This window comes from Protopterus annectens, chromosome 3.part0, assembly GCF_019279795.1.
Source record: "Protopterus annectens isolate FY-2018-M chromosome 3.part0, PAN1.0, whole genome shotgun sequence".
Classification (NCBI taxonomy): Eukaryota; Metazoa; Chordata; order Ceratodontiformes; family Protopteridae; genus Protopterus; species Protopterus annectens.
Window position 1 is genome coordinate 948,942,281 of NC_056731.1, and position 18,513 is coordinate 948,960,793.

General features: G+C 38.4%; 1 protein-coding gene across 1 annotated transcript in view; it reads left to right on the plus strand.

Annotated features, from left to right (window-relative positions):
• LOC122796644 (copine-3-like) overlaps positions 1 to 18,513 on the plus strand; it is a 1,024,312-nt gene that overhangs the window by 548,432 nt on the left and 457,367 nt on the right. The window contains 2 exon segments of the mRNA XM_044065281.1: positions 11,541 to 11,624; positions 12,108 to 12,167. Of these exon segments, the coding sequence (XP_043921216.1) occupies positions 11,541 to 11,624; positions 12,108 to 12,167 (144 nt within the window).

Genomic DNA, 18,513 nt, shown 5'->3' on the forward strand with positions numbered 1-18,513 from the left:
AAGGAGGTTATAACACTTAATTATTGTCATTATTCATTAAGTGTAATTCACCACCATTCCTCCAAAAGTCACTAGTTTTAGGAGGGATTAAGAGGGACAGAGTTAAAAATTGAGTCAAAATCAGGGGCATCCCAGAAAATCATGGACAGTTGAGAGGTATGGTCCCTATTTGTTCCCCCGACGGTTTATGTCCTGTCCAGTGGATTTGCTCTTAAGGGTTGAGAGGTATGGGCGTAAGCTCTGCCCATTTCGGCATATTACTTACATCCCTGGGGCAGTCCTAATACAACTGCGCCAGCCAACAACTGCAAGCCTAGGCCCATAATTGCATACCCATAGTTCCCCCACCTGCCCCTCCTCTACAGCACTCATCCTTACTGTGGGGGCAGGTGGAGTCTAACCACACCACTACACACTGCCCACTCTCCGTGTGTCAGGACCCAGTAATTTTTGGGGTGTCCCACAAGGGACATTGATGTCTTTGTTTCAAGATTAGACCTGGCAGGTCTCTCCCACTGGTAATATCCTGCCTGCGGTCTAGGAAGCAGTGGTATGTTTACTTTTATTGTGCGTCTGTATGTTTCACTGGTCTAGCTGGGGGGGTGGGTTGATGCTACGTGTTACACGTTTGTTGATTGGACCCCTCACCCCCATATGCACGGCCTGTAAACATATGTAATTCGTAACTGCTGTATCATATCCTAGCTATATACATTATATTTACACACACACACACACACATATATAATATATATATATATATATATATATATATACACACACACATTACTATATACAGATATATCTATATATGTATGCATACATGTATATATTTATATATTGCTGTCTATATATATCTAATGACATATGGGCGTCTGCATATGTATATATCTATATGTGGGTATGTATATGTATTCTGTCTCTGTATGTCTACATTTGTACTACGGAGAGGGAGAGGTATATCTCCATGTAGCTATGGGTAGATATACACACACATACCTCTACATATATACATCTACATCTGGTTATAACGTTCCTTGCCATGTAGATTACACTTTGCTGCAGTGGGACTCGTAGCAGGTGTGGCTGCTCGTTGCGACACCTCTGCCCAATGAACAGTTTTGCTTACATCACTGGGACTGTCCATATAGACCCACATCAGCCAACACCTGCACACCTAGACCCATAACTAGCTACCCATAGTTCCCCCACCCCCACCACCTCTACAGCACCCATCCTTATTCTGGGTGCTGGTCAGATCTGAACACACCACTACATGCTGCCCACTCTCCACTTCATGGGACCCATGTCATACGTTGTCTCGACCCATGGGTCATCAGGCTTTCCCACCCTTGTATTTTGGGTATGTACACACCCTGACCAAAACAGTCAATTTATCACCTTCTTTTGGTTATATGTCAATTTTTGGGGCGTCCCACAAGGGACGCACCTGTCTGTGTTCCAAGATTAGATTTCATGGGTGCACTGTGTACCCTTGTATCCTGCCTGTGGTCTGGGGAGCAGTGGACTATTTACATTGTTTACGGGTTTGTGTGTATGTTTCCTCTGTCCGGCCGGGGGGGTGTTCATGCTACTTGTTACATGTTTCTTGCTTGGGCACCTCGCTTCCTTTGGCATAGCCTGTGAACATATTTCATTCTTGTGTGCTGTTTCCTATCATAGATGTATATCTGTGTATATCTATGCACACACACACACTCACACACACACACACACACACACATATATATATATATATATATATATATATATATATATATATATGTATATATTCACACACATATATATATATATATATATATATATATATATACGTATTTATATTTATATGTTTGTAAAGCAATGCATAGCCCTGCACAGATGCACTTAAACATGCTTACTGGTGCTTATTTATGCTTAAACCTGCTTACTAGTACCTTATTCATTATGTCACTGACACTTTGCTCCAGTTCACTTTTAATTGTTATTATGCAGGTTATACAGCAGACAGATGTCGAAATATGTTCATATTCAGATTACCAGTGGAAAATGGTATGTGCTGCAGTGGGATTCGGAATGGGAATGTCTGTTCGTTAGGCGGATGCTCTAACCACTACACTATTGCTGTGCTGCTTCATTTGTATATATACCCATATACACATAACTCCTGGTTCCTCAAACACCCGCCCCAACACTATACTAGCACAGCAGTCATCCATTCTCCAGTTGGATACATGGTGTATCCACACCGCTACACGTAGGCCACTCCCTACTCCTGTAGAACCATCCCATGGGTTGACTCACTCCACGTATCCTCAGACGTCCCAAACTTTTAGTCCACAAACATTGGTGCAATGAGTGACCTATAGGACACTATTTGCAATTTTTGGGTTGTCCCACTTGGGACACATATGTCTTTATTTCAAGATTAGACTCTATAGTTAATTACATCATTACTCCCATTAACATGACACTACAATAAATTAATAGGTATGACTATGTGGTAACGCACACGTTACACATGAGAGCTAATAATGTACGAGTTCGGCAAAATAATTTTACAATTAGGACCAGTTTAGTGATTGGCATTGCCGTAGCAGGCAGATCACAGGAATGATTCCATGTGTGAGAAAGTCCTCACATTTGATTTTTTGAAAACAGCACTGACTTCGGACATTGTATGCACTTCTGCGTTTTATCAGTTTCAACCTTTCCCTCTTATGCACATACTATTATTCTATCTACTGTCAAGGTTTGTAGGGGCACTTTCATGTTATTTATGTCTGCGAAAGGAATGAATGTGTTACAGGAAATGTACTTCTACATATAGATGTATGCATGTGTGTATGCATATATACTTATAACGAACTCGCTGACCTCCACGATGCGGGACAATTAGAACCAGGCCATCCAACCCTGACACTCTTGGATCCATAATTTCATACCCATAGTTCCTCCACCCCACCCTTGTTCGACATACATGCAAACCATCCATTTTCCGGTTGCTATCATAGCCGTGGCACACCTCCACACATTGCCCTCTCCCCAGCGTTAGGGGCCCTACACGTATGTTGTCCCAACCCATGTATTATCAGGCTCTCCCACCATTTAGTCCATGAACATACCCGCCCTTGCTTGTGTAATGGTCGGAGGTCCCACTAGGGACTACCCTGTGATTGTTTATAAAGTAGACTTAGCAGATCGGCAATGTTATTCCCACTGGTAGTATCCTGCCTGTGGTGTGAGTAGCAGTGCTTTGCTCACCCCTGCCCAGCTGGGTATGACATACACTGATAGCACTAAATAATACTGGAGTTGCTGTTGATTCCCTTCTCATTCTTTTTGTATGCTTTATTGTTACAATGTTCATTCTTCATATATATATATATATATATATATATATATATATATATAGTTTATATATCTGTACATACACATGCACATACATCTACATAATTATATACATTTCCTATGCTGGGAACTGCTTACACCCATGCAAGCGCACTCAGACTTGCTTACTGGTACTTGTATGTGTTTACTACTGCTTATTTCTGCTTACACCTGCTTACTAGTGCCTTATTCATTATGACACTACCACTTTGATTGCATGACATTAGTTAAACATTTCATGCGGTACTCCATTTCACATGTACATGTTATTATGTAGGTTATACAGCAAAACGACATTCCACATGGAAAATGATATGTGCTATAGTTGGCCTCAAACCGTGCATGCCTGCTCATTAGGCGGATGCTCTAACCATTACACTATGACGTTAATGTTAATTCCGCATGTTTCTCTCTATTTGGTTGATTTTGATGTGTAAGCTACACTAAGCAGGGGGCAGTGACGCTCAGACACGCTGCGCTTCGCTTACACTTTCGATATTGAAGCAGTACAAATGTAAAATAGGGACACAGGGAATCTAATTGTGAAAGTTCTAGGGACGGGGCTCAACATTCCGCTACGTGCTTGTGTGTTTACTACTTTGATTTTATTTCAGTGTTCGTGGACACTCTTCTATGCTTAGCATACATTTCAGTATCCACGGACACTGAATTAATTGCTTACTATTAGAGGCGGGGTCTAATAGTAAGCATAGTAGGTTGTGCAACTGTGGGGGCATGTTTCCGCCTTCTTAGAGCACTTAAACACGCCCCCTGCACTAGCACACGTTTCCTGTGCACGTTGAGGGTGTGGCAACACGCCCTCATAAATATTCATATGATGCTGCTGCACCATCTGTAATGAGGACGCTCGGCGCAAGACTAAAACCGTCCTTGTGCCGAGCTTCATGAATACCGGGGATAGTCTAAACATTGTGATAACCCTTATGAACCCCCTTCAGTATTTAAGGTTGTAAGAAAATCAATAGGAAAACTAAAATTAGGAGGCAGAAGGTGGGAGTTCTGCTTATGTTGTCTATTCACTCAATGTTATAAACTGCCTTAAAAATGAAGAAAACACGTTTTAATACAGGATATTACTGGTAGCTAGCCACGTGTACACCATTGTCAGTGTACAATAGAATGATTGTATATTGCTCAGTGCAAGTTTTGAAGGAAACTACTGTTTTGGATCTTGGCTAGAGGAAATATAGGTAAGGTAGGATAAAACCCGTATGTCTTGTTTTTATTTTCAGCTTAGCTTTTTCTTCTGCAGAGTTTATGCAGCTTTACTTTCCAACTTCCACTTAACTGAGAGAGTTAGCCATTAGCTAGGTCTGCTGGGTATAGAGTCAGATGTAGGAATGGAAGCCAAATGACTTTTTATTTTTCATCATTATATTAATGATAATTTCCAGTCAACTAATATGCTGACATAAAAAAGACACTGAGCATTATGGGGGTAGGGAATTACCCTCATACTCTCAAACTTAAAGATGCTTTGTTTACCATTTTATTTTTTGCAGTAATTACGCTCTTGTCATGTAAAGTGAACTTTCTGATTCAAAATATTAGTTCATTGACTAGATCTAGATGTATTGAATTTAATAAATGTGTGTTTATATTCCCAGTAAGTAGACCAGCTTTCCAGACACTTTATGATTTTGAGTCATATGGTCCTGCACTTTGCTGATGCAATAGAAGGATAAACAGCTTTTAGTGGAGAGGCATGTTTTCTGTAGTCTGCAGCAGATTTTGGCACATAAGATGATACAGACAGTGCCACAATCAGTCAGCTACTTAATCAGGTGATCAGACGATAAATCAATAAATAAATGTATGTTTATTCGTATAAAAAGTAACAAAAGAAAACAGAATAACATAAAATTCCTAGTAAAGTACATGACGTACAGTGCAATAACAGAGGGTATAACACTGAAGGACATAGTTGCTTACCATGGGATGATCAGTCTTAGAAAAAAAACTAGTGGTATGTGATTCACCTCAGTGACAGCCTACAGTAAAGAATGTTTTTGTGTGTTATATATATATATATCCCCTGGATTAGTGTTGAAATGAAAATTGTTCACTGAACTTAATGGGCTTCTCTGCATGTTGGAAGCTCCGCCTACACGTGGACTGAAGTTTGGTTGTGCTTAGAACAGGTAATGAGATTCATTAACAAAGAATATTGTAGGATCTCAGTACCTCTTTCTGGCATAGTGAGACTTCCAAGACATATTGAACTACACACTGTTTAACCCCATCCCCTTATGACATCACAAGAAGGTATATGAATAGTATAGGTAGCCAAAGGATAAAGTGTCCCAGTGAAACCACAAGATCAACGAATATAAACTCCAGAGGCAACACCACTGTAGCGAAGAAGACTGTTTATTAAAAAATAAAATAAAATAAAACAGAGCAAAGTAATAAACCGGTTGTTGAGCGCTTTCGCGTTACTCAGAACACTTCATCAGACATAACAAAGTCACTGAAACAATCATTTAAATACAGGAAAGCAGCATTCAAAGTCCTGTTATAAACCAATCAAATCTTAGCTTCAGTTACTTAATAAAAGAAGCAACAATGAACTTCTCTACATAAAGAGTTCATTCCTACAAATAAAAATCATATACAAATAAAATTATTATTCTTCACAAAATTCTCCCAGGAATTAACACGATAAGATATACAGACATGAAAAAATCTTAAAATTAAGAAATATCGAATGTAAAAATAAATGTATTAAATATACATGTAAGACATTTCAACTAAGCTGCTCCACAAAATGTGCTCTAGATGGCAATGTGTACTTGGATGCAGTATTAAGAAGAAAGATGTGAAAAATATAGATTTATTAGTATATGAAAAAATATATTTATATAAGAAACAATAATATGGAAAAAAATAAAAATGTGTGGTTTCCTTAAAAAGTACATCCTGTACACTTCTAAAAACAGATGTAGTAGGGACTACCCCTAGGTATTCATATAAGAATACAAAATCTTTGAAAAGGCTGTTATGCTATAAGAATAATAGTGATAGAGTACAGTCTGCAAGGAAGGGCACGTTTCCCTGTAGGAACTGTGATCAGTGTTCCTATATGGCCAGTAGCAATACTTTCATACATCCTGATACTGGCAAGGTATATATCTTTGAACATTATGTGGACTGTAGGTCACATGATTTGATATATTTAGCCAAATGTATGAAATGTGCATCCTTCTATATTGGGAAAACGAACAGGATCTTGAGAGAACGCATTAGGGAACATCTGTACTCATTCAGTAGGGAAGATAAAGGCAATGCACTGGCCAAGCATGTCATTAGTAATGATTTATCACGTAAGTTTGTCTTTCTTGCGATAGAATTATTGAATAAAACTGTTAGGTTGGGGAATTTTAGAAACTACACTGAGAAACTAGAGGTTAAATAGATTCTCAGATTGCAAGCAGATAAAGCTCATGGGCTCAGTGATAGAGTTTCTCTCAAACCCTTTCTTGTTGATCGACCCCTACCACATTAGATGTCAGTTAGTATAGTAATAGATTTTATACACCCTGAAATACAGGGTGTTCATATTGAACTATTTATTTAGTTGATAAACATTGTTGTGAACGTTAATTCATACTTATATATGTTTTTAGAAGTGTATAGGATGTATTTTTTAAGGAAAACACAATTTTTTATTTTGTTCCATATTGTTGTTTCTTATATAAATATATTTTTTCATATACCAATATATTCATATTTTTGACATTTTTCTTCTTAATATTGCATCCAAGTACACATTGCCATCTAGAGCACATTTTGTGGAGCAACTTAGTTGAAATGTCTTGTATGTATATTTATTTTACATTCAATATTTCTTAATTTTAAGAATTTTTCTTAATGTCTGTATATCTTATGTGTTAATTCCTGGGAGTGTTTTGTGAAGAAGAAGAAGAAGAATTTTGTTTGTATATGATTTTCGTTTGTAGGAATGAGCTCTTTATGTGGAGAAGTTCATCGTTGCTTCTTTTGTTAAGTAATTGAAGCTAAGATTTGATTGGTTTACAACAGGACTTTGAATGCTGCTTTCATGTATTTAAATGATTGCTTGAGTGACTTTGTTATGTGTGATGAAGCGTTCCAAGTAATGTGAAAGTGCTCACCAACCAGTTTATTACTCTGCTCTGTTTTATTTTATTTTTTAATAAACAGTCTCTTTCGCTACAGTGGTGTTGCCTCTGGAGTTTATATTTGTTCATTATAAGAAGGTGCTGCTAGATGACACAGAATCAGAAAGCATTAGGATAGCTGCTCAGATAACAATAAATACAAACACAAGATGTTTTCATCTTAATAAAAGTAGGTCCACTGATGTAACTCAAGTAAAAAGTGCAAACTTTACAATCAGAAATCCCACTTTACATATCAAGAGTATAATAAGGCAAAAAGAAGTGTTAAATATGCTAAAAACAAGTTTGCATAGTCTTAAAGGAAATTGGAAAATTCAGTCTGGCATATAAATACATTCTCCCTCTTTTCCAGTTCTGTGCATCTCTTTTTATAAATAAAATTCTGTTTGTAAAAGTGTTCAGTTGAACAAATGGATGCTCAACAAAAATTATTCCAACAACTGATTGCAGCCTTTACTTAGAGGTACAGTTCACTTACATCCTCCTATACATGACCTTTGGATTCTTAATTTTGTGGTAAAGAAGCTTTTTCTCGTTCCATTTGAACCTGCTACCTGCAACTTAAAATGACTGTTGTGGAAGACCTACACCTCTCGGCTGTCACTGATTTTGCCTCATATTTTTGTCCTGGCACTTGTAAATAATTAGATTTTCTGGTAAATCACAAAGGATTACAATCAGTCAGTAATGCAAGGTATTAGAGTTTCATACTTGTTATTAATAAGAAAATGCGTGCCTATGCAAAACATGTTTGCTATTAACTTTTTAAGTGAAATTACAATAATATTTAAAAATGGTCCCTGAATTTGGGCATTTGTCCCCATTTTATTTTGGATTTGTCCCTATTCTTTTTTTGTAATATCTTTATTAAACACGACATTTAAAAAATGACATATGTACATATATACAATAACAAAAGAAAATAAACCTTAATAGCAGCTCCATTATTTTCTTACAGGATAGTTTTTTTGACAACTATCATTCAGTCTAACATCACATAAATTGCTCAGTTCCTGCCTTCCTTTACATTTCACTCACTTACCTAAACATTATCCTGCCTGTATTGTTCCCACAATTTTTTTTATTTCTATGCAGTTGACTCTATCCTTTTTCTAAACACCTCACCTCCATTTCTTTTGCCTCCTTTATAGTATTTGGTGCTTCAGATACAGCTGGTTTATATTTTGAATTCCATTTCCTATTAATTGCTTTTTTTGGCAGCCAGTAACATTATGTAAGGCCTTACTATGTCTGGACAATTCACATTTTATATTCTAGCTCAAAAGAATTGTTTTCTTAGTTACAACAATTTGCTTCCCCATGTTTCTGACAAAGTACGCTGTAGGGAATTTCTAAAATATACCAACTTGTTGCGCTACCAAAAAAATGTTCCCAATTACCTCTGTCTTTGTCGTCACACCTCCAGCATTTGCTATCTACCTGAGGAAAAATTCTCTTAAGTCTGCTTGTGATATAAAATACCTGTGCAAAATCTTCCAAGCAAAAATCCTAAACCTTCATTTTTAGTGCATACATGGGAGCCATATAGATGTCTTCCTATTGTTCTTTTGTATATTGTCTTTCCTTTCTCTGGTCCCTGTCTTTTTTATTATCCTGTGATTGATTCTTATAGTTATCATGCAGAGTTGTACATACTGTACTATTATTCCTTTTTTAATAGCGACTTCTGCTCTACACTCGGCTAAAAACTTTTATTTAGTAATCCACTGTCCCTTACTCTCTGGCTGTACTCTGTTAGGGAATGCAGTATCTAACCTGTATTCCAGGTTTCTGCTTGGCCTCAACCTACTCTGTTATGTTTTAGTCTCCCAAAATCTTAATTTGCTTTGCTAATTTCCGCCAGTAATTTGCAGCCCACTTTCTATACCCCTCCTTCCAGTCATGCCTATTGGTAAAATTTCCTTTCTCCATTCCTGTGTTGGCTTAGTTCTTAGAGTACTTCTTACTACTTTATGATTATAGTATTCTGTATGGTTGTGTTTATTCTCCTTAAGGACCTGCATCCAAAATCCTACTTTGTTCTTACCTATTGACCCCCCCCATTTCATCATCATCCCATTCCAGTGTGACTTATAAAACCTTCTTTTTGTGTTGTGTTTACAAGCCTTAATTGCATAGCCTTAATACCTTCAAATCAGGTAATCCTAAGCCAGTTTTTTTACTAAGTACTAAGGAGGAACTCAGCTTATCTTACTTAACATATCTTTATCTGCCGTAATAGAATCATGTTTAATCCGTACTCCTAAATACTTAATTTTATTATATCCCCATACAAAATGGGTATTGCTGAATCAATTAATTTGTGGGCACATAGTTGACTGCTATAGTCTTTGTTTATTCTTCACTTGTATTACATCCTGAAAAGATGTAAAACTATCTCAAATGTTCCACAACATCAAAATATCCTTTTGTAGATTTCTCTAGTGCAAAACAACATCATTTGCAAAAAAAAAAAAAACTAAGTTACTATACTTTGCACCCTTTTGAGTGAGAGCTAGTTTTGGGAGACCATCATTCAGGTAACCATTGTGGTTTTCTAGTTGTGGCTTTAACTCCCCTGCCCCATGTGGTTGATATACTCACTCACTTATGTGAAGGTTTGCTATACCTTCCCCTCCATGGTAACGTGTATGCTACCATAAATACCCTCCTGCCCTGAAGGCTGTTTCTCATCACATCGTAGTAACTCCACTTCATTGCAAGAATCTGTTTTGCACCAGACCGCACTTCTTCCATGATAGGTGAGATGATGAGATGGCATTTATTCCTCACTCCAGCCATCCTTGGTAGCTTCCTCTGTTATCTGGGCTGCTAATTGAACTTAGGATGTCTAGGTTGCAGCCAGGGTCAAGTCCCTGTGTGCTATGGAACTAACGTGTAGTTTTTTTTTTACCGTTTACAAAGACTAGGTCTCTTTGACAACAAGCATTTTTTATCCCCATGATTGCTTATCCAGTGAACCTTATCTATTTTCTTTGTTTTCACACACATGAACATTTTCACCATAACCTTGACTTACACAGGAAACGTAGATTCTAAGCAGAATGAAGTATATTCATAGAGCCCCACATAATGTCCTTGACAAAAGGAAGAGAAAAACTAGCATTACTCAACAGGTCCTTTCAAAATGGATCAGAAAATGAATTCTTTATTTCCTAAGATTAAGAAAACATTGACAGGAATGGTCAATATGTTAAGAGAATATTTATGCAGGTGGTTCTTGTTTTACACAGTTTCAAGCAATTCCGAACATTGTATTGTGTTTGAAAGGAAAAGAAAGTTTCATTTGCCAGTCATAATTGTGCACCGTAACTTTTTACGAGATCTTCTCAAAGGTGGAGTCATTATTTTGTTAAGTATCTCATGTAATACTTAAAATAACTGTAACAACCTCAAATGTGGTAATTTTCTATAGCTATCAAAAGTCTACTTGATTTTCATCACAGCTATTGATTTATTTCTCACCGATGTTAGTATTTGATCGTGTCCATTTCAGTTAACTCTGAATTTTCACCTTTTACATTTTGGGGGGGGGGGGGGTTGGTGACTTAGTGACAGTTGGATGCTAAATTGTGTGTACAGTTGCTTCATATCCATGGCTTGGTTTTGGGAATTTAAGACAGCTCTGTTGAATGCTGACAATTGGCAGCTCATTGCTTTGCCCTCTAGACCCCCAAAATGAAATAGTAACCAAAGTTAGCTTGTTAAATTCATATATAGCAACCCTGATGAGTTAGTTAAAATTTGGAAACAGGATGCTCGCAGAGACTCCTGAAACAATATCTGAATGCACCTGTTATATACACTTCAGAGGAGACTGTACAAAACCACAAAGAAACAGCGAACATTTGTGTTTTCTATTACCAGAAGAAAAGTCTAAGCATCTAAAAATGCATATCACTTTCCTTGATAGTGTATTCTGATTATGTTTATGTTGATTTGTTGCAGGTGGAATTTGAATGCATCAATGAAAAAAAGAAAAAGAAAAAAAGTTACAAAAATTCAGGTGTAGTGAGTGTAAAAGAATGTAGGGTAAGTGTGTTCTTTTTTCCCGTTTTCTTTTCCAAATTCTCGAACTGCGTTCTACTTTTAGTAGCAATGGTCACCAGAAATTCATTTTACTGCATACTATAATACATACCTGTCAACCTCTTAGAGCAAGAAATCTGGGCAACGCTATAAATAATGGGGGGACAAAGGCCCAAAAATAGGGGCACTTTTTAAATATTGCTCTTACAAACTTAGAAAGTTGATAGAATAACAGGTTTTGTGTTAACATGAATTTTCTCAAGGGAATGACGTCTGGAACTCAAATGTCTTTCATTATTTTCTGACTTCAACCCTCAATGCTTTGCCAGTGATTTGCAGAAAACCTAATTTTTTATGACAAACGAGCCAAAAATGTGAGACAAAAAGCTGAACGTTCTGCGAAAATCTGTAAGTTGAGAGGTATGCTGTAATAAAACTAAAAGCCATACCCTTTGAAGAACTCTGACTTGTGTATTTTGTTTGCAGATTGAACGTGAATATACATTTCTTGATTTCCTCATGGGAGGATGCCAGTTAAATTTCACAGTAAGTATGTGGTGGAAATAGGTAAAGCAAACATGTTATACATTGCTCTATACCTGTGTTTAAACTAATACAGTTTGTCTTAGGAAATGCTTATTGTATATTTAATATTTGATTAGATTGCACTATATTGATGTATTAAGACTGCTCAGATCTAATCACAACTGCTTGACAATATTTGATTGCAATTTAAAGCATGAGTACACAAATGTTGATAGCACAGTTACTTGAATTGGTCAATTTACAAGTTAGTAAAACAAAATTAAAAATAAAGTTAAAAATGCATTTTCTTTTTTATAAAGAACATGCCTCCTTAACTCCCATATCCATTACTTGATTTTTTTTTCTCACTTTAAAATCATTGCAGCTTTGAAAAGAAGTAATCACTGATAGGGAAAAGCTCATCTTATTTTTCTGGGAGGCTTCATAACTAGAACATCTTACAGTTCTAAAATATTGCTCCCAAGTGAAGTAAGCAGTAAGACACAAGAAATTGGCACTCTTTGAGTTATGTTTGATCAGATGTTAATTTTCATAACTAACTGCTGAACTGTAGGGATGTACCCATGCTCAGAAAGCTGTGATACAAACAACATTTTTATTTTTTTTATTTTATTTATCATTTGTTGACCGGGAAAGTCCAACTAGGTTCCACAGAGCCTGTTTTCAGTGGAGGCCCGGGGAGAAATGCTCCAGATGCATGTCTTTGGAATGTGGGAGGAAACCGGAGTACCCGGAGGAAACCCACGCGAACACAGGGAGAACATGCAAACTCCACACAGAAGGCACCCCAGCTGAGAATCGAACCGGAGAACCTCTTGCTGTGAGGTGACAATGTTAACCACTGCACCACTGTGCCGCCCAACATAAAGTAACCACCACCACAGAAATTGTTTCTTTCAGGCTTTCGGCTGTCTGTAGTATTCAAAGTGCCTACAGTGTAGCAGCTCTGTCTGTGGCAAACCTTAGAGATCACAGATGCTCAAGTTTTTTTTCTTGCTGTCTCCTTTCAGTATCTAAATTAAATCCTGAAATCTTTAAAATAGCCATAACAAGGTAGGGCAAAGGAGATAGCTGCAGTAGGCACAGATTGTTAGGAGACGCAGTCAGCACTGCAGAAGCAGTACTGATCGGTCCCATACAAGCAGTGCATGAGGCATGTTAGCAGCTGTGATTACATTTGGGCCTCTTAAGTGATTGCTGTTCATACACTACTTGTAGGCACTGATCAGCAATTACAGTTCATTAACTTATAACTTGACAAGTAGGACATGTGCTGTGAGAAACTGTGTACTCATGCTGTAAGTTACGAGCAGTTGTTGTCAGGCAGTGCTGATTAGAGTTTGGTTAGTCACTTCCTCTAACAGCTTGCTCCCAGAGTATTCAGCTTGCTATAAGGGTGCACAATTAGCAGAGTATAAGAGTTGTCAGTATCTTCCAGTATTGCTTACAGACTTGCAAGCCAAGGAATATTCTGCAAGTTTTACATAGTTCCTGCCTTTCTGTTATCAGCATGTGTATCTTTGTGTGTGTGATAGGGATAGTAAGGAGCATTAAGACTTGTTTTTCATCTCCAACTCTGAAGGACTTTTTATTTCTTTCTTTTTTTTTTTTTTTTTTTTTTTTGTGAGGTGGGGCATCAATTGGCCTGACTACAGCTTTGTTTCACAAAATGCTGATTTCTTTATTGGGCTGACTGCTATGGTGATTTCCATTTATTGTTTTTAATGTTATCTTGAATGAAGGTGTTATATAGGAGGCAGTTTGACCTGCCCTTTACAGGTTATTCAAATGGTAAGAGACAGTTTTGGAATCTGTGATTTCTTAACGGTTTTACATTAAGTATTTTGCCTGTTTACGTTGGCTCACTTTCACACAAGAAGTTTTCCTGTCTTTGATGCTGGTGACCTGAGTTCCAGTAGTGAAATGTGTGTGTCAATGAGAGGATGACTGGCTGTGATCACTGCAACTTCTTATGAAAGGGTGTACAGAAATTCCCTGCTTGGCTATATCCTATATTGCATACGAAGACTGGAGCCATATCTCAGGCAGTAAAAATGGAAGTAGTACAGGTAAATTGCCTACATGAATGTGAACATGGTTGTACATGGGTCACACTGATGTCCTTCTACATTGCTTGTAGAGGATCTGGATGGATCCTTACTTGGATACCTTTATATCCTTTTTCTCTTTGCTGGGGGGTTGAAAAGTGGCAGTGGAATATTGCATATAGTGGATGGTAGAGGGAAGTAACAGAAAGAGACTGGAAATAAAAGTCTTGCCTGGTTTTGTCTGCCAGCCTGAAAGTGTTTCTCTATGTATTCTGATGCTGTTTTGTCTTCACAATAGGAGATGGTTTTGTTATTATCTTTAGATCCTGTTGTAGAATATATTTATTTCTTTTAAGTGAAACCATATGTTTTTAATAGTTTTGAGGAGTATTTTATTAGATTTGCAAGTATTAGTCTTTTGTATTGCTTGAAAACTAGTTTTTGAGAGATCATTACTTGCAGCATGACTGCTTTTTTATGTTGCACAGTCTATTGTTATGCTCCTGTTTTTGGGATACTGTGGCTTTAAGAACTATTGTGCATTAAGAAGAGTAGAAGAAACCCATAAGTTTGACTAGTCTCATATGTAAAGCCTTGGAAAGAATTATCACAGAATTGCTAAACAAGGAATTGGAAATGTTCAAACACTGAATCAAACCCAGTTTGATTTCATCAAGGGCAGGTCATGCCTGTTTAACCTGGAGGACTTCTTTGAGAAGGTCACCAAAGCACTGGATGAGGGTAAAATGGTGCTTACTGCCTACCTTGACCTGGCCAAAGCATTCAACACAGTACTACATTCGGGCACTGTAGGCAAACTTACAAAATTAGGTAGAAACCCATGTGTCACCCACGGGGTAGCCAGCTACCTCATTGCTAGGACCCAAGAAGTTGGGACAGGGCAGTCTACTGCTACAAAAAGGTCTCACTAGCAGAGTTCCTCAAGATTCAGTGCTGGGGCTTCTCCTTTTTGGAATTCATCTCTGAAGCCATGGCCAATGTCAAGAGCCTCTGGCTGAGCAGGTTTGCAGATTATTACAAACTAGACAGAGTTATAGAATTCCCCAGATATAGAAATACCCTGTAAGAAGGCCTGACTCAGACCAGTAACTGTTGCCAGTGTTACGATCTAAAACTCAATGCAAGAAATGCATAATAATATCCTTTGAGAAGATGGCTATCCCTGGAAATGTCCACATTGATAATACACCCCTAACAGCAGACCCAGTGGTCAGAGATTCAGAAAAGCAAGCAGTCAATAACTTGGCCTTTGGCCATCATGTGACTGTAGTATAAGGAAATCATTCTGTGTTGCACAATTTATAGGCAAGGGTATGGCATCTAGGTCCAAGGATGTCATTTTTTTCACTGTACTGGCTCTCATCAGTGCTATACCCCCTTTAGTATGTACCTGACCAGGCATATACAACAACTGGAGTATCAACAAAGGCTCCTCATGAATAGAATATAGGGCCTAAAAAACATGTCCTGCGCAACAGTCTCAAAGCCCTAGCCCTGTGCTTAGTCTCCTATAGACTGCTGAGAGGCAATCTGGGTCTGGCCTACAAAGCATCCTTGATTCCAACGTGATGGATGTGTTGTACATCCACAAAACAAAGGGCATCAGAATTACCTGATCTAGGGACCAAAACCTCATTTAAAACTTAAGTAAGACATGTTGGAGGAATGGGTATGTATCTCAGAGACTACCCCTTCCCTGGAACAGGCACCCCATCCATGTGAAGCAGAGTTCTTCCATAATCCAATTTTAATGTAACTTGGGCCTGGGGATAGGGAATCAACAATTTACCTCTGGTCTGTCACCTATGTCTTTATTAGAGAGAGGTAGTCTATAAATGCTTGACCATTCATTGCTCAAGACTACATACACCCTTAAAATGACCCTAAGGTATCAAAACTTGTGAGATACATTTGTGAAGCATGGTTAAGCTTAAAAAGCCCCCCTTGAGGGTAATTAGGCTAGTAATTGCCTATGAACCTGTCCACATATTGTGTAGTTAGTTACAATTGTAATTGTTTTGTGCCTTTGCTTGGACATGAGGCCTATCTTTCCATCCTTCTTTTCAAATAATTTTTTTATGTATTTCTGTGGATATGTGCTGTGTATTTCTGGCTTGTGTACTTGAAGCACAATAACCTTTTAGCTGAACACAAATGCATTAGAGCCCTGTATTTGTTTCTTGAAAACCAAACCAGTTATCTACCTTACATTGCTCTTGCTGCATTAAAAAGTCATACAAACTAAAGATAGAACCAGGAGAAACATTTAAGATTCACCTTTAGAAATTGCTTGTTGGCTAGCAGGATTCCTAGAATATTGATTCCCATGAATTTGGCAGAGGGGGTTGGTAAAGCACCATTTAGGCCTCCCTCCACTAAGATATAGTAGCTTTTTACTCTTTCTTTTTTGCACACTCTAGTAATAATCCCTAGGGTACAAAATGAAAGGTACGACGGAACAAGGAAAATAATTGTCTCTGTTGCTGAACAAAAGCTGGTTTATTGAACTTTTCAAACACATAAACGCTATTACACTCCACAGCGTTTTCATCCAGATTAATTAGACACACCTAAACAACACACCTAATACACTTGTAATAGGTGACTCTATTGTCAGACACACTGACGTCCCACTCACTAGGCTGAACAAGGAGAAGGTCACTGTAAGCTGCCTGTTGGGTGCCAGGATCCGCCACATAACACAAGCACTCAGGTCACTCCAAAGCAAGTACAAATATGACTCCGTCATTGTCCATGCTGGTGTGAATGACCTGAGACGTACCGCCCTGGACTACATGAAGAGACATAGAAGAGCTCTCTGATCATGTAGCCCAGGCCAGTATGACCCTGACCTTGAGTAGCATCTTACCCTCACCAAGAATGATGCCACAGTATAAAGACAAAATGATCAATTTTAACAATTGGCTAAAGTATTGGTGTCATTCAAAGGGGATCCAGTGTCTGTCAGCCTGGGATGACATGCTCGACAAGCCACGTTGCTTCACTAAGGACAGCTTGCACCTGTCACCCCTGGGCTTTCGAATACTGGCTAAGGCTCTGGCCACCCCCATAGTGCCTTTTTAGGCAAGGCTCAAAAAACAAACCCACCTCCATAGACAACACAAAGAAAAAGAAATTAAGTGTAACGCTGCTCAACGCCAGAAGTCTAAACCTCAAGATGCACGCACTCGAGGCTCTCCTCAGTATGGAGAATATCGATATCTGTGCAGTAACAGAAACCTGGTTCAAGGCTACCTAGAGCACCCCAGCACTACCAGGTTATACCTCATACCATGCTTTTCGGCCCCAAAACTCGGACCGAACCACAAAAGGAGGGGGAGTATCCATATTCATCAAAGATACCCACACCTCCAGGTTAGTGGCACTGCATGAAGCATCGGAGACCATCCATGTGCAACTAACAGTGGGCAAAACTGCCTTTCAGTTTGTAGACTGCTACAAACCACTCTCCCAAACTCAGGAACCCCACTCAGCTTTCCTGAGAACACTGGAGAATATGAAGGTCTCTCCAAACATCATTATATTGGGTAACTTCAACTACCCAAACATAGACTGGGAGCACTACTCAAGCCCCAACACCCTTGCCCAATGGTTCCTAGAATTTATAAACTCAAATGCTATGGAACAACTGGTCACCACTCCCACAAGAGGGGAAAACATATTGGACCTGATCATCACCAACATGGGGACTCTATGTTCCATACCAGAGGTATACCCCTCATTGGTAAGATCTGACCATAAATTAATCTCACTGGACATCCATATCCCATCCCCACCCCCAGCCAAGGAAACCACGGTGAAGAACTTCTCAAAAGCAAACTTCACACTTCTCAAAACCGAGGTGGAATCCTTCAAAGCCCCCGGGCCAGTGGAAAATACGGCCCAAACCGCAGAATCCTTTACAAACGCTTTCTATGGACGCCTACAGGAATGCATAGATCGTGCTATCCCAAATAAAACCAAGACTCATTCCTCCAAAGGCAGGAGACCTGTCTGGTGGATCCCAGCAATAAATAAGCTATACAGCAGAAGGAGGAAGCTACTACATAATAGAGCAAAATCCCAAAAAGGGAAGGCATCTCTGATCAGTACTAGCAAGAAACTACGATCCCTCATAAAATCATCTAAGGCCAGCTTCGAAAGAAAAATTGCACAAGATGCTAAAGATAATCACAAGGCCTTCTTTAGTTATGTCAGGAACCTGGGTGGCAACTCCCAGATATGCTCTTGAGTTAGTTCAAAATGACAAAAAATAC